The 15,557-nt window shown below is 47.1% G+C and overlaps 1 protein-coding gene across 4 annotated transcripts in view; it reads left to right on the top strand.

Annotated features, from left to right (window-relative positions):
* Nucleotides 1-12,279: 12,279 nt before the first annotated feature.
* Nucleotides 12,280-15,557, top strand: part of LOC140204076 (sodium- and chloride-dependent neutral and basic amino acid transporter B(0+)-like) — a 65,199-nt gene continuing 61,921 nt past the window's right edge. For all 4 annotated transcript variants that reach the window (XR_011887516.1, XM_072270380.1, XM_072270379.1 and 1 more), the window contains exons 1-3: nucleotides 12,280-12,512; nucleotides 14,352-14,505; nucleotides 15,215-15,346. Coding sequence is in view for 3 of the 4 variants with exons in the window: in XM_072270380.1 (XP_072126481.1) it covers nucleotides 12,450-12,512; nucleotides 14,352-14,505; nucleotides 15,215-15,346 (349 nt within the window). In the remaining variant the exon portion in view is untranslated. The remainder of the gene's footprint in view (nucleotides 12,513-14,351; nucleotides 14,506-15,214; nucleotides 15,347-15,557) is intronic.

The following is a 15,557-nucleotide window of genomic DNA, read 5'->3' as shown; positions in this document are numbered from 1 at the left end:
TAAATAGTGAATGTTTCAGGCTGAGACCCTTCATCAGTAATGCCCCTCTCCAAACTGTCTGTTCCTTCTGTCCCCTACTCTGACATAAGACATGAATGACTGTTCGCTGAGGCACTACAGCACAGCTTCATTCAATTATCCCAATCCCAGCCAGTGCAGGATTCTAGCAACACACATCAAAGTTGCTGGCGAACACAGCAGGCCAGGCAGCATCTCTAGGAAGAGGTACAGTCGACATTTCAGGCCAAGACCCTTCGTCAGGACTAACTGAAGGAAGAGTTAGTAAGAGATTTGGAAGTGGGAGGGGGAGGGGGAGATCCGAAATGATAGGAGAAGATTTGAAAGGATTCTTCTTTGTCAGAAAGAAAGATTGGGGTGTTCACTCCTGCATTGACTACTGTGGACTGTTCTGCTTCCAGTTACCCCTTCATTTGTTAACTCTTTCCATTCAGTTCAATACCAGCCCAGAGATCCTTTAAAACAGAGCCTACACTAATATGGTGCCATTTCAGAGGAGCAGTTTCCTGAAGGTTGTTGTATCTGGGGGTGGTACTGGGGATAAGCTCCCATACCTATTAAATACTCACAAAGGTGTGCGTTTCAAATGCCTTCTGACAACCAATTCCAGCTCCTGGCCTTCACGTGTGGCTTAGCAAGGAAGCCCGGCAGAATTATTTCTACTGACAAAAGAAGCGGTAAGGGTGGATTATTAACACCTTAAAACCAATGATTTCAGGAAGATGGGGCTCATCATCTATGGTTGGCAGCTCATCCAGAAGGAGAACTCTGATCTCAAACCTTCACTGCCTTGCAGCTATACCCACTCACAGGGAAGACTTCAGGAGTAAATCACAAATAAAAGTTTCAGAGCTGGAGTCCCTACATCGAGCTCAGCACAGAATGGCAATTCCAGCAATGCTACCGGTGACAAACTATTAGTCTCTGCCATTCCTTTGGATTCATCAGACGCGTGGAGAGGAGGGAGCTTGATACATAGGCAACAGCTTATTCTCCATACTGTACTGCCCTGGTTTGCGTATCTAGACAGCTACACCCATAGTCAACCCTGAACAACAGAGCCCTCGGAAGAGCAAGACATGAATGCTTGTCATCTACAAAGCCACATGGACAAATGATTTAGGAGTTTCAAACATTGTGCAAATGAACTGTGGTTAAAATTAATAGGACTGATGGTCTCAAACCAAAACCTTGAAAGTCTCTTTGTACTACAGATACAGCTTCACTGGGCTCCACAAGCATTGCACTCTCAATGATATTGTAGAGTAATGTAATTGGGAGAAATGTACACAATTCTCAACCATGGGTATTGAATTGAGGTTTCGCTTTAAGAGGCTGGTGTGATGTGATGATGCTGCTAGGTAAGGATTTTGTGTTTCGGCTTTGGAGTTCAATAAAATGTATTACTGGTTTCATTAGGCACAAAACACCTCACTTGTTTTATTTGCGAAAGCCTACATTGGTGAACCTGATGCTTTAGGATGATTCCAGAGTTACTGAACATGTTGACCAAAACAGTTGCTTTGAAACTGCCTGCAGTTTGGGGGCAAAATAATGTTATTTGGTTTGGACAAGCTGAAGTGCAGTTTGGGCTTCGAGAAATCACTACTGTCAACAAATTATACTATGTGGTAGTATCACTCAGCAATTCCTTGGCTGAGAGAGTGGTGAATATGCTTGAACACCTGCCTCACTTTTCACAGACTTTTGGATTGTTTGAGTCTTAGCGCACCAAACAGTCACTCTCCTCACCCAGTTTCAGAGCTAATGGACCACATGCTGTCCCTCCTGGGAAATCACCAAGCTTGTTTTATTTGTAAAGAACTCTTCATGCAGCAAATGCCTGATCAAGCTCACATAGCCCTCAGTAGTGCACCAGTGAAGGACTATAGGGGACTTGCTAAAATGGCTAATAGTCCACTCTCAGCCAGGCAAAGGCACATTGTTCTTCCTCCTTTCCCTGTATCAATAAGCCCAGTCAGCAAGGATCCCAACATCATGACAACTCTGGTCCTGTGTTTTTAATCGTGCTCATTTTGGTGCGAATGTTAGCAAGAACCCACTGCCTTCACAGCTTCACCTGCACGTCAGGACATCAGAAGTCTGAGAACACCGTGGGTCCCAGCCGCCAGGGACATCTACTGTTCATTACAGACGCCCTTTCAGGCCAACTCTTCTTGTGTGACATGAGTGCTCAAGTGAGTGGGCTACCAGCATCGCCTACTGATGAGAAGACAAACAGCAATGAAACCTCACTGGAGGTCATCAATGGCAGCAGGATCCAGACTTACGGGACACAACGGGTGACCCTCTGTTTCAGTGGGTGACATTACACATGGGACTTCATCCTAACTAAAGTGGCTAGACCTCTGCTCGGTGCAGATTACCTGTGTGCCCAAGGACTCTCAGTTGATCTTAAGAACTGTCAGCTTCTGGATGTCAAGGAATTTGGGCCATTACCCTGCTCCACCCCCAGCAAGTTCCCCACAACGACCCTGTCATGCACATGCACCCCCATGAGAGTTTATTCAACTGTTGGGCAAGTTCCAAAACCTGGAAAGGGTTATTTGGCCAGTGCCCAGAGGTCAACCATCCAGCACCTTGATGTTGACCTTTTTTCTCAGTTCCTGAGTCGAACTCTCATGAGATGGCCATGAGATTCCCAGCGCACTGGAGGCGATAAACACCTTAAGTTCATGGGTCTGAGACCTCCACAACAAGCAATCTGTGAGCATTACAGAATGAGGGGAAGCTGACTGAAGAGAGAACCGACCCGTCAAGATTCCCCTCCCTGCTGATGGGCATCCCCCTTATTGGACGCCCAGGACATGCCGCCCGGAAGTGTCCTGGATCGCCACAATAGAGGCAGGAACCTGTTCTCCTGCACCACTCTCATTCTTCCTGAGACAGGTAAATATACCGTACTTGCATAGGCTCCTCCGTGAACTGGGTGCTGGGGTTGAGGGAGCGAAGGAGGGTAAGGAAAGACGGTGATCAGAAGTTTGAAACATTCTTTCACTGCCACTCAGTTACCCGGTCGTCAACTCAAATAGCCGGATTAACAAGTCATCCAGACCATCCTGCTCGTTAGCGATCTCGTGCCAGACCCTGCGTTCAGTCCACGCTGGAAGGCAGTAATGAAACATCTCTCATTCCAACCCGTCTCTACTGCAAGCCTGCAGAACTTGACTGCATAGGCTCTCACCGTTCCCCTGCCTTGGTGCAGGTCCAAGAATCGTCGGGTAGCCTCCTGACCCTGGAAGGTCAAAAACCTTCCTCAACTCTGCCACGAAATGTCGTAACGACTGGGCTGCAGGATACCCTTGCTCCTGTAAAGTGTTGAACAGGCAGCGTGGAGGTCCATCTAGAGGATCGACTATGTACACGCATCAGCACCAAAACGACCAGGCTGGGTTTGGAATGTCAGCTTGCATGGGGTAATAAAATTCCTGCAACCATCCGGATCACCTGGGATATCTGCCTGGTGGTGAATACTTGGTTTCTGTATGGACACGGGAGTCAGTGGGTGTCCGAAGGCGGGAGAATCAGTTCTGGTCCAGGCACGGGAGTGGGAGCATTAGTAGCAGAGATTGTCAGGGCAACAGAAAAGGAGGACCTGCGAGATGCTGGAAGTGGGACTGAGGCGGCCTGAAGCTGCTGAATTGCATTGGCGAGAACGATAACGCCTGACTTCTGAAGCTGGCCGTCCATAGTGAGCTCCTGGGTGGTGGCCATGAGTGCGGAAATCGCAGACACCCGAGGCCGATTGTCTGCGGTGAGCTGTTCAACCATTGCGGCTAGGGATGTTACCTGTTCTTCCAGATGAGACTGAACTTGTCAGCATGAGATTATAATATATAGCCATATAACAATTACAGCACGGAAACAGGCCATCTCGGCCCTTCTAGTCCGTGCCGAATTATCTGCGTAACTTCACGCAGAACAGATCCCATTACCGGTCGGTAGCTTATCCCCTACCGCCTGACCAATAAATCTCAGGGCCAAGGTCAGCTTCTCTCTCCCTCTCTGCTGGGTCTAGCTTTGAGTGGTCGAGACTTGCTGTCACTCCGTTCAGATACGGAACAAGTGTGGGTCGATAGTTTACAGACTTTAATGCAAACAGAGTTAAAGGAAAAAGAAAACAATAAACGCTAGGCCAAAGCAGGGCCGTTAACTAAAACTCTCAAATGGAAAACGAAGCCAACACTGTGGCTGAAGGGAATAACTAAATATAAAACGAATACTGCTAGTCTTAGAGTCAGTTGATATGATGGTCCAATTGTTGAGGCACCAAATGCAAGCAGACAGTGAAACATTGCTGTGCTTTGCTCAATTCTTGACACATACTCTGACAAAAAGAATGAAGTTAAATACCATCTTCTTCTTCTTCATGTGCCTTGCGTGTTACACGCTTGGACAATCATGGCTCTCCACATCGAACGATCCCTCGCAGTGTCAATGATATCTTGCACACTTCGATCTGTTTGTTCTTTCACAGTGTCCATATATTTTCTTCTTTGCCTTCCTCTACCGCATTTCCCAGGCACATGGCCAGGTAATGTAAGGCATTCTATTTCTCCCTTTCTGATGACGTGGCCCAGGAATTTAAGTTTCCTCTTATTTAATGTCCTCATTAAAGATCTTTTTGTATAGGCACGTTGGAGTACTGTCTCATTAGTTACCCTATCTCTATAAGATATTTTCATATAGGTACCATCACAATGAAATAATAATTAGCTGACACATGTATATTCACGAGCGTAATAGCCGTATCTGCAGCGCTGCCCAATTCATGGGGGTGACCACCGCTATACTATGATTCGGAATGCCTAAACTGCATTACGGGAAATCTGATACTTGGCTCTCCTCCTGCTACCTGCATAAAGGCAGAGGCTAGAGAGCAAGGGTCATGAAATAAGGACAACAAAGAGGAGGTCACGGAAAGCAGAATGAATACTCCACGGTTGTCGTAGATTTTATAGAACCAGTCGTAGACAAATGTGTTTCCACAAAATGATTCGGAGTCTTACTGGAGCAGAAGCCCTGGATGAACCATAAGGTTCACAATCTGCTGAGGGTCACGTCAGGGGCATCCAGGTCTGGCGGCCAAGTGAAATACAAAAAGTTCAGGTCTGACCTCTGGAAAGCTACCTCAAGTGTGAACTGGCAACTCGGGATCAAACCTGAATCACAGAAGGGTGCTGGACAGGGCTTGAAGCTATCAACTCTTACAAATTGAAACCAACTGACACAGGTGACACCAGGTCTTCACTCCCAGATGAGCTCAATGCCCAGGTTAATTAATAGAATGTGCAGAAAAACATGGATTGTAATCCTGTTGTATATAGGTCATCTTTTTGGGATAAGTAAATGTGTAGCCTCCTCATGAGCCTCAGGCTCGCTCAGCTCGCTTTCGTCTAGGGGGAGCAGCCTTCGGCCCCACCAAACTGGATAATCAAGTTTGTGTGGATGCTGTGTGATGTACCCCACCACGCCAAATAACGGACAGTGCACCATATGCGATTAAATGATTACATTTTATAGATCTTACTGGAACTATGTAATTAATAGAGATACAATACAAAAGGAAAGTAAAAGGCGCCAGACTTACCGAAGTTCAACCACTTCGTGCACAACCGTTAGAGCGCAATTAACGCAGTCTTCCTTCCACCATTTGATCCCCTGCAACCTTCTCGACCCGCCGCCTGGGACCAACCATGGTGGTCGACCAGAGCACGTCCAGCAGGTCCTTCCTCTTCGGTTCTCCTCCCGAAAAGCCCAGGGCCTTGGACTCCCTCATGGGTCCGAACCTCACCCAGCTTACAGCATCGCATCTCCTCTCTCTGTTCCCATTGTGCCTTCTGCCAAAGTCCATGAAAACAATAGCTTACAGACACGCAAGAAAGAATAACATCTGTCCCAGCAACACACACAAAAGCTGCTGGTGAACGCAGCAGGCCAGGCAGCATCTCTAGGAAGAGGTAGAGTCAATGTTTCGGGCCGAGACCCTTCGTCAGGACTAATTGAAAGAAGAGCTAGTAAGAGATTTGAAAGTGGGAGGGGGAGGGGGAGATCCGAAATGATAGGAGAAAACAGGAGGGGGAGGGATAGAGCCAAGAGCTGGACAGGTGATTGGCAAAGGGGATATGAGAGGATCATGGGACAGGAGGCCTAGGGAGAAAGAAAAGGAAGAGGGGGTGAAAACCCAGAGGATGGGCAAGGGGTATAGTGAGAGGGACAGAGGGAGAAAAAGGAGAGGAAGAGAAAGAATGTGTGTATATAAATAAATAAATAATGGACGGGGTACGAGGGGGAGGTGGGGCATTAGCGGAAGTTTGAGAAGTCAATGTTCATGCCATCAGGTTGGAGGAAGGATCTCCCAGTGGCCACACATTTTAATTCCACGTCCCATTACCATTCTGTTATGTCTATCCACGGCCTCCTCTACTGTAAAGATGAAGCCACACTCAGGTTGGAGGAACAACACCTTATATTCCGTCTGGATAGCCTCCAACCTGATGGCATGAACATTGGCTTCTCAAACTTTCGCTAATGCCCCACCTCCCCCTTGTACCCCATTCGTTATTTATTTATTTATTTATTTACACACATTCTTTTTCTCTCTCTCCTTTGTCTCCTTCTGTCCCTCTCACTATACCCCTTGCCCATCCTCTGGCCTTTCTCCCCCCTCCCCCTTTTCCTTCTCCCTGGGTCTCCTGTCCCATGATCCTCTCATATCCCTTTTGCCAATCACCTGTCCAGCTCTTGGCTCCATCCCTCCCCCTCCTGTCTTCTGCTATCATTTTGGATCTCCCCCTCCTCTTCCCACTTTCAAAGCTTTTACTAGTTCTTTTTTCAGTTAGTCCTGACAAAGGGTCTCGGCCCAAAACGGACTCTACCTCTTTCTAGAGATGCTGCCTGGCCTGCTGCGTTCACCAGCAACTTTGATGCGTATTGGTTGAATTTCCAGCGTCTGCAGAATTCCTCTTGTTAACATCTATCCCAATTGGTTAGCAAATGAACACAATTCTCATTATCAGTAATTATAACCAGTCAAACTGCTATAGAGAACCACTGTCTCAGCAGTTAACAGTACAGAGAAGTCACTTTATTATAACATAACAAAGAAGCCATTTTATTAGCCTTAGCAGTAATATAAAAGCAGAAACCCCTTACACTCTTCCCCCAGCAAATTTAGTCATGTCCTCATGACTTCTAAATAACTCATCAACTCTTCCTGCAGACACAAAAACCCAATCCAGGTACAAGCAGTGGCATTGCTCCCCAAACAGTGGACCTTACACCCTGTTCCTCAGGTGCTACATAGGCCAAAGTATCTGGGAGCTTCCTAATCCTCTGAGACTTCCGTACCCCCTCACCTAAACCCTTCAGGCTCGGATACTACTGGGGATACCGCGGGTCTGCTTGCCAAATATCCTCTCAATCTCTTACTCATGCCCCCACTGCAACTCGGAGCCCCCTGTCATGTGTCCGGGGCTCCGCTTCTTTTCCTTCAGAGTCCTGTTGTAACCCAGGCTGCCCACAGATAACCCTCCTCACTACGCCTGACTCAGTGGGAGAAGGGCCAAGAGTCTCTTCATCCAGCAACGGGAAGTTAGCAAAAGGCAGCATGTACCACACATCCAGCACATCATCCTTCGAATCCGTATTCTTCCCCATTTCCTCGATCGGTACCTGCTGTTTGATTTTCTCCAAACTGAAGCACTTAGCCTGGGCTGCCTGTGCAGCCTCTTCAGCCTCCTGTAGTCGAGACGTCAGCTTCTTCTCTGACTCCTCCAACTCTCGCCCCAGTCTCAGCAGTTCTGACTCACGCTTCATGTCCATCTCCATCTGGGACACAATTACACGACCAGCTTCTTCCAATCTGTTTTGGATCGATGTCTTGAGTTTCTGCTTATCCTTTCGAAGGTTGGTCATTGTTTCGTCTCTCTGGATTAATTCATCAGTAAATGACTGCAGTTTCAGCTCGGAATTCCATTTCCCCGTCTCGACTTTGATGAGCGTGGGCTCCAATTCTTCAATGGTTGTCCCAAATTTGCAGCACTCAGTCTCCAGCCTGCACTTCTAAGCTTTCAGTTCAACAGTGCAAATCTCCTCACTCAAGAGCTGTGTCTTTCTCCAGACCCGCACTCATCCAAAGAAAGTTTTACTTTGTTAAAAGTAGTAACGCCTGGGATCCCTCACTCGCCTCGCTTCATAGTCTTCCAAGGTGAATCTCAATGCTAGGAGATCATTCAAATACACCAAAACTCCAAACAAGTCCACATCCTCCATGGTCTTCCTCATGCCCCACAGGAAGGTTGCAAGGGCTCCGGATATGCCCTGTGGCATCTTTTCGGACCGGAAGAATCCCAGGGGACCTATAATGGCTGTCTTCTCTTTGTTGGCCTCACTCATCGGCATCTGGCAACATCCACTCCTCAGATCCAGCACATTAAACCACGTCGCCCCACTCAGGCAGACCATCACGTCTTCGGCCCTCAGGACCATATTCTGGTCAATGACAGTGTGCCTGTTCAGTCTTATAATCCACACACACGCTGCTTAAGTTTTTCACAGCTGCAGGGGCCAGTTACTGCGACTTCTCTCTCACTGAGGTGTCTTCAGCAGTCAGCTCCCCTCCCTTGTGGTATTTCGGAGCGTCTACCAAGAGGGTCTCACCCTCAGATACTTCCCCCAGGCCGTACCATAATCGGGTCTCGTTTAAATTTGGTACCGGCCCAGTGCTGCTACACACGTCCTCACAAGCAGCTTGAAACACTGGGTGCACAGACAATGTCCTCAAACAGCTCTCACCTGCCTCCTCCTGGCAGGCCCCCATGTGCCTCCTCATCAGCGGGTTGTTGGTCCCCTCCAGAATCGAAATGTTGCCCGTCTCAACAGTGTCCGGACAAATCAGCACTAACGATTCATGACCCTCTGACACCCCGACCTTGGCCTCCGAGAACTCCAGTTTCAGTGACCAATGACTGTTGTATGGATAATCACTGGCACTGGTACCCCTAATCTCCAGTGCCCTTAATGTTGTCACGGGTAAATGCTTCAGAAACCAGTTCTAAAATGAACTGTACAACACCTTGACCTGCGCCCCAGTGTCAAGGATGGCTTTAGCATAGCTCCCCTCCATCCGTAATGACACACGGGGGCGTGGTCCCCCTAAGCCCTCAGAAATAGGGTCTTTTTCTTCCTGGAGTTCCTTGGTACATTGCTGGGAATGTGCTCCCCCAGAGACCTCAAGCTGTTCCCCCACTGGGCCTCCACTAAGTTTCCCGACACCTCTCTGATCAGCTGAACAACTGAAGGAGGGGCTGATCCCCCTGGCACTGCAAGCAATTTATCTGCCCTCCTAGCCAGAGAAGATACCCTGAAAACTTTCCACAAATCTCCTGACACAGGTATGGAAAGCTCCCCCCCGAGGTGCTGCATTTTACTACCAGTCGCACCAAACGCATTTTCCCCTGCTTTCAGATAACTGGCAGCTGTCACTACGGGGTAATTGACCCTGACAGTTCTAACACCATCAGCAGCCTGCCTATCCGAACTTCCAACCAATCTCTGTCACTTTCCCTCTACCGCGCACTGCCACTCATCTAACAACTGAGAGGTCAGTTCCACCCACGCCTCCGCCCCTTTAGGGGTAGCCATTATTCCAAACACCGGGCGAAGCCTGCCATAGCTGGAACATTTATTCGCAGACACTACCTCCGAATCAGACCACTCCTTCCTCTCTCTCCTAACAGTATGGACAGCTCATGGCTCTGCCTCACCTGGGGCATCAATAGATACTGGCAGTCACACCACCATTCCGTCAGCGCTAGTCTGAACTCGAACAAAGACTTCCGGGGTACCAACAGCCACCCCACCCAACATGCATGCAGTAATAACCTGCAATCCCACAGAGGCACACCAGCTTTCCGTCCCTGCAGCATGCATAATTTAAAGAGGGCGATTACACAGAATCCAATCCCGGACGAGCCCCCACAATGTAGCCCCCGGTAAGCCCCAGGCTCGCTCAGCTCGTTTTCATCTAGGGAGAGCAGCCTTCAGCCCTGCCAAACTGGGTAATCGAGTTTGTGTGGATGCTGTGTGATGTACCCCACCACGCCAAATTACAGACAGTACACACCATATGTGATTACTTGATAACTCATACTTTGACTATGTAGATAGTAAAGGAACAAAATAAGAACTGTTTAACTGTTAAAAGAAAAGGGCGCCATTATTATTAACCAGTTTATGCACACATCGTTAGAGCTCTTACAGAACCAGGTCTCCTTTTCTCCAGTCGATGTCCTCGGAACTCCACCGACCCACGAATGGAACCACCCTTGGTGGTCGACCAAACGTTCCACACGAGTCTGTCCTCATCTCCTCTCCTTGCTGAAGACCCTGGGCCTCGGACTCCCACTCAGGGTGTGTTCCATCACCCAGCTTATAGCATCGCGTCTCCTCTCTCTGTCCCCATTGCGCCTTCTCCCCAAAACCCACGAAAACAGCTTACAGACACACAGGAAAGAATAACATCTATCTCGATTGGTTAGCAAATGAATACAAATCTCATTATCAGTAATTATAACCCAAACAAGCTGCTAGAGAGAATCACTGTCTCAGCAGTTAACATCACAGACAAGCCATTTTTAATATAACATAACAAAGGGGTCATTTTTATTAGCCTTAGCAGTAGCATAAAAGAAGAAACCCCTTACACTAGTAAGGGGACTCTTCGGAAATGTGGGGTGACTACCGGGCTCCCAACAGGTGAGGTTAGGTCGGCCCCCACCCCTGAGAGGGAAACTGATTTGGAGGATGAGGACCTGGATGTGTGGTATATGCTGCCTTTTGCTAACTCCCAACTGATTGAGGAAGAGATTCCTGGCCCCTTTCCCATTGAGTCGGTGAAGTGGTGGGGGGCTATCTGTGGACAGCCAGGGTTGCAGTGGGACTCTGCCGGGGAAGAAGCGGGGCTTGGGACAGAAGTGTCTGAGTTGCAGGTGGGTACGAGTGATAGGTCAGAGGAGGCCTCGCCAGGTAGACCGGAAGTATCCCAGTAGTGTCGGAACCTAAAGAGTTGGATGATGGGGTGCGGAGGCCTCAGAGAACTAGGAGACTACTGGATAGGTTGGCCGACGTAGCACCAGGGGAACAGAATGTGACCCCTACTATGTCGGGGAGCTATGTCACAGTCTTTTGCACCTGGATTGGGCTTTGTGTTTTGCAGGAAGGCTTGACAAATTATCTCAACTTCATGAGGACAGGACAAAATTTGGTGGGGGGAGAGTGTAACATGCTGTAAGGTTTCACTGCTAATGTAATGGTTTCTCTGTAGCAGCAATGTTTGGGTTATGACTAGAGATAATGGGGTTTGGAATGCTGTTGCTCTTGTGAGTCTGGAAAAGAGATTTTTGCGGTCTTTAGTCAGTGAGAGGAGAAGAAGGAAGACGTATGTGGAGAAAGCTGGTAGACCACCGGACTGAGTGGACCGAGAGCAAGGGTCTGAAGGTTGGCGACGCTCAGAGGAGGTCAATGGTTGATGAATGACCGTATTTGTGAGCTCCAACGTACACTTTTGACTTTTTTCTTAAAATTGGCCCTTGGTCTTTTTATTTCCTTTACTAACCCTATACTCCAATTAAGATTTATAAAGTTCAATCAGTTAATTGCATATGGTGTACTGTCTGCTATTTTGCGGTGCAGATTTGTAACTGGGCAACACATCACGCAGCATCCACACAAACGAGATTTCCCTTAGACGAACACATGCTGGCTGAGCCTGAGGGTCACAGGTGAAAGAACTTAAACATACACAAGTTGGATAGGATATGGTCTGTTTTTGCAACATGTTCGGGCAATTCCTTGAAATTTTGGGTATTAGATCAATAATCCAAGGCATAGTACCACCACTCTTTATAGGTGGAAGGTTGGTTTAAAATTAATGAATAGTTTGATAGAGTTTCTGGATTATCATTTGGCCTATAATATAAAGTAAATTATTAAACATATTGCTAATTCCACTTGAATATAGGTGGATTACACAATTAGGTTGTGCCGCATATAGCAGCATCCCGGAGCTCCTGGTTTAAAAATTAAACTTGTAGTACATAGTAGTAAACCTTGACCATCATTGCTTCAAAATTAAAATTAAGCTCCTGAAAAAAAAATCTTTAATTTATAAATGAGTTAGCAGCATAAAAACTGCTGGACCTTCAATCAAATCATTCATTTAACTAAAAATTGCTTTCCTTGACCAATGTTAGGCGAGGGCCTCGGACTATGGAAGAGGTGTTCCCTGGAATGGAAATGAATCATCTTTAATGAGGATCCAGAGAGAACAAAGTTTAAAGAAAATAGAACAAAGTAACCTCCTCACAAACCCGTGAACATACAAAAGAATCATTCGTCATTGCTCAAGAATGGATGAGAGAGTATTGACATTATCTGTCCATGATTATCGAACACAAGCTCCAAAAGTTAAGGTAAGTATTTGACCAAAGAAGACAGGAGATTTCAAGGAAATGGTGGTAATCTGTGCATTTTGGTTATGTATTGTGAAGGTTCTCAGTGGAGTCTGTTCAAACTGACAGCTCATTGCTGGTGAATGAAGAACAATACAGGTTTCCTGAATTCCCAATCCTCCTTGACTCCCATCTTTCACAAGATTTCAGCATCTGCAGTCTCTTGCATCTCCATTTTGATACTTACAGTCTGGCTGCCCTCTACATTTGGAACATAAACACAGAAAGGGTGATTGCTCTGCAGTGTATCTCCATTCAACTTCAAGCGTGACCTCATTCCAGTTAAAATCAATGTAAGCAGAATTTCCTGTCTTTCAAGCTCAACTCTGAGTTGAATCAATTGGACAATGAGCATGTCCTATTTACTATATATTTTTTCTGATCCTTGCTTTACCTTCCTCCACACCAGCCTATTTTCTGGAACACTCACAACACGCTGGAGGAACTCAGCAGGTCGGGCAGCATCCGTGGAAACGATCAGCCAACGGTTTGGGCCAGAACCCTTCATCAGGACTGAAGAGGGAAGGGGCAGAGGCCCTATAAAGAAGGTGGGGGGAGGGTGGGAAGGAGAAGGCTGGTCGGTTCCAGGTGAAAAACCAGTAAGGGGAAAGATAAAGGGGTGAGGGAGGGGAAACAGGGAGGGGATAGGCAGGAAAGGTGAAGAAGGAATAGGGGAAAACACAATGGGTAGTAGAAGGAGGCAGAACCATGAAGGAGGTGATAGGCAGCTGGGGGAGGGGGTAGAGTGAAATAGGGATAGAGGAAGGGAGGGGAGGGAATTACCGGAAGTTGGAGAATTCTATGTTTATACACAACGGGCTGAAGACTACCTAGACAGTATATGAGGTGTTGCTCCTCCAACCTGAATTTAGCCTCATCATGGCAGTAGAGGAGGCCATGTATGGACATATCCGAATGGGAGCGGGAAGCAGAGTTGAAGTGGGTGGCTACTGGGAGATCCTGTCTGTTGTGGCAGGCGGAGCGGAGGTGCTCGACGGAGCGGTCCCCCAATCTGCATTGGGTTTCACCGATGTAGAGGAGGCCGCACCGGGAGCACCGAATGCAATAGGTGACCCCAACAGACTCACAAGTGAAGCGTTGTCTCACCTGTTTGGGGCCCTGAATAGTGGCAAGAGAGGAGGTGTAGGGACAGGTGTAGCACTTACGCTTACAGGGATAAGTGCCGGGTGGGAGCTCCGTGGGGAGGGATTGTGGATAAGGGAGTCGCGGAGGGACTGATCCCTGCAGAAAGCGGAGGGGGGTGAAGAGGGAAAGATGTGCTTAGTGTTGGCCCCTGTTGAAAGTGGCGTAAGTTGCGGAGGATAATGTGCTGGATCCGGAGGCTGGTGGGGTGGTAGGTGAGGACAGGGGGAACTCTGTCCCTGTTGTGGTGGCGGAAGGATGGGGTGAGGGCCACAGTGCGTGAAACGGAGGAGATGCAGGTGAGGGCATCATTGATGACGGTAGAAGGGAAACCACAACAACCACAAGCATATTTTCTGGAACCTTCTTGTCATTAGACCACTCCTACCTTGAACTATCACAATCTTTCCTTTGGCAACTCTTACCACTTTCCCCTTTCTCATATCTTGACTTAAAACAGCAACCAGGTTTCTCCTTCCATAAACGCAGATTCACCTAGGGAGTATCTCTAGCTGTTTCTGTTTTCATTTCATGTTTTTGGCACCTTCAGATATATTTGGTGCGTGTTTTTGGATCATTGTTTCTGTAAATTGACCTGTGACTGAGTTGTCATCTGATAAAGTCTAAACAGGTTGCTATTGTATCTCTCTCCCCCAGGCTGCTCCCATTGGGCATGTGGCTGAAAGAGAAGAGAACGTGGAGCGAAGCAACTGGTCCTCAAAGACAGACTACCTGTTGTCAGTGATCGGCTGTGCTGTGGGTCTTGGCAATGTTTGGAGATTCCCTTACCTGGTGTACAGAAATGGAGGAGGTACTTTAGAGAATCCATAGAACACTGGAGAGAAAGGCAAAAACAAATCAATACATTTATTTGTAAACAATATCTGGAGGAAGAGACACAGAGTTATTGGGTCTGAGAGCGAAATGAGGATGCTGCGGTAACATAGTAGTTAGTGTGATGCTACTGCAGCTTAGGGCATCGGAGTTCAAAGTTCAATTACGATGCCATCCACAAGTGGCGTGTACGACCTCCCTGTAGGTGCATGGGTTCCCCCAGGTGTTTCAGTTTCCACAGTTCAACGGCATACCGGTTAGTAGGTTATTTGATCATTGTATATTGTCCCATGATTTGGCTATGGTTAAGTAGGTGGGTTTCTGGGTGGTGTAGTTTGTTGGGCCAGAAGGGCCCATTCTATCCTGTATTTCTAAATAAAATATATATATTATTTTCTCTTTTGGCATAGATTGAAAACAAAGCTGAAAAGAGAGAGAGAGAGAAAAATGTAATGATAAATCGATAGTAGATGATAGACAAACAAGCAAATGAATGATTGATAGAGAAATCATTCTCCAGAGACAGATATTGCAGGTTAGCCAAATGAAGTAATAGACAGTCACGTTAGCAACTGGACAGAAATGGACCCAACCAGTGAATGTAAATAGGAGGGTTCAGCTTGTTTCCTTTCTTATCACGTTGAGTGCTTTTACTCTCCATTAAAATTCCTCTTTGTGTCTTCCAGGTGCTTTTCTCATTCCGTACACACTCATGCTGGCACTTACTGGTATGCCAGTGTTTTTCTTGGAATCAGCCTTTGGACAGTTTGCTAGCTGTGGCTGTATCGCTGTGTGGAAAGCTGTACCAATACTACAAGGTTGTTTTGAAATTTTCAATATCACAGCTAACTTGACAAAAGTTAATATGAACAGCATATCAATCAGATGAAAAGAATGGTGAAACTTTGGAAGGTGAAATTTAAGCCTGACACATGCAACATGATGCATTTTGCAAAGTCAAATAGGAATAGGGTATTTACAGCAAATGGAAGGGCATTCAGTAATTCAAAATGAGGTTTGTACTTTTCT

The sequence above is a fragment of the Mobula birostris genome, chromosome 10, assembly GCF_030028105.1.
Source record: "Mobula birostris isolate sMobBir1 chromosome 10, sMobBir1.hap1, whole genome shotgun sequence".
Classification (NCBI taxonomy): Eukaryota; Metazoa; Chordata; class Chondrichthyes; order Myliobatiformes; family Myliobatidae; genus Mobula; species Mobula birostris.
Note: the sequence above shows the minus strand (reverse complement) of the source record. Positions and strands in the feature narration are given on the sequence as shown.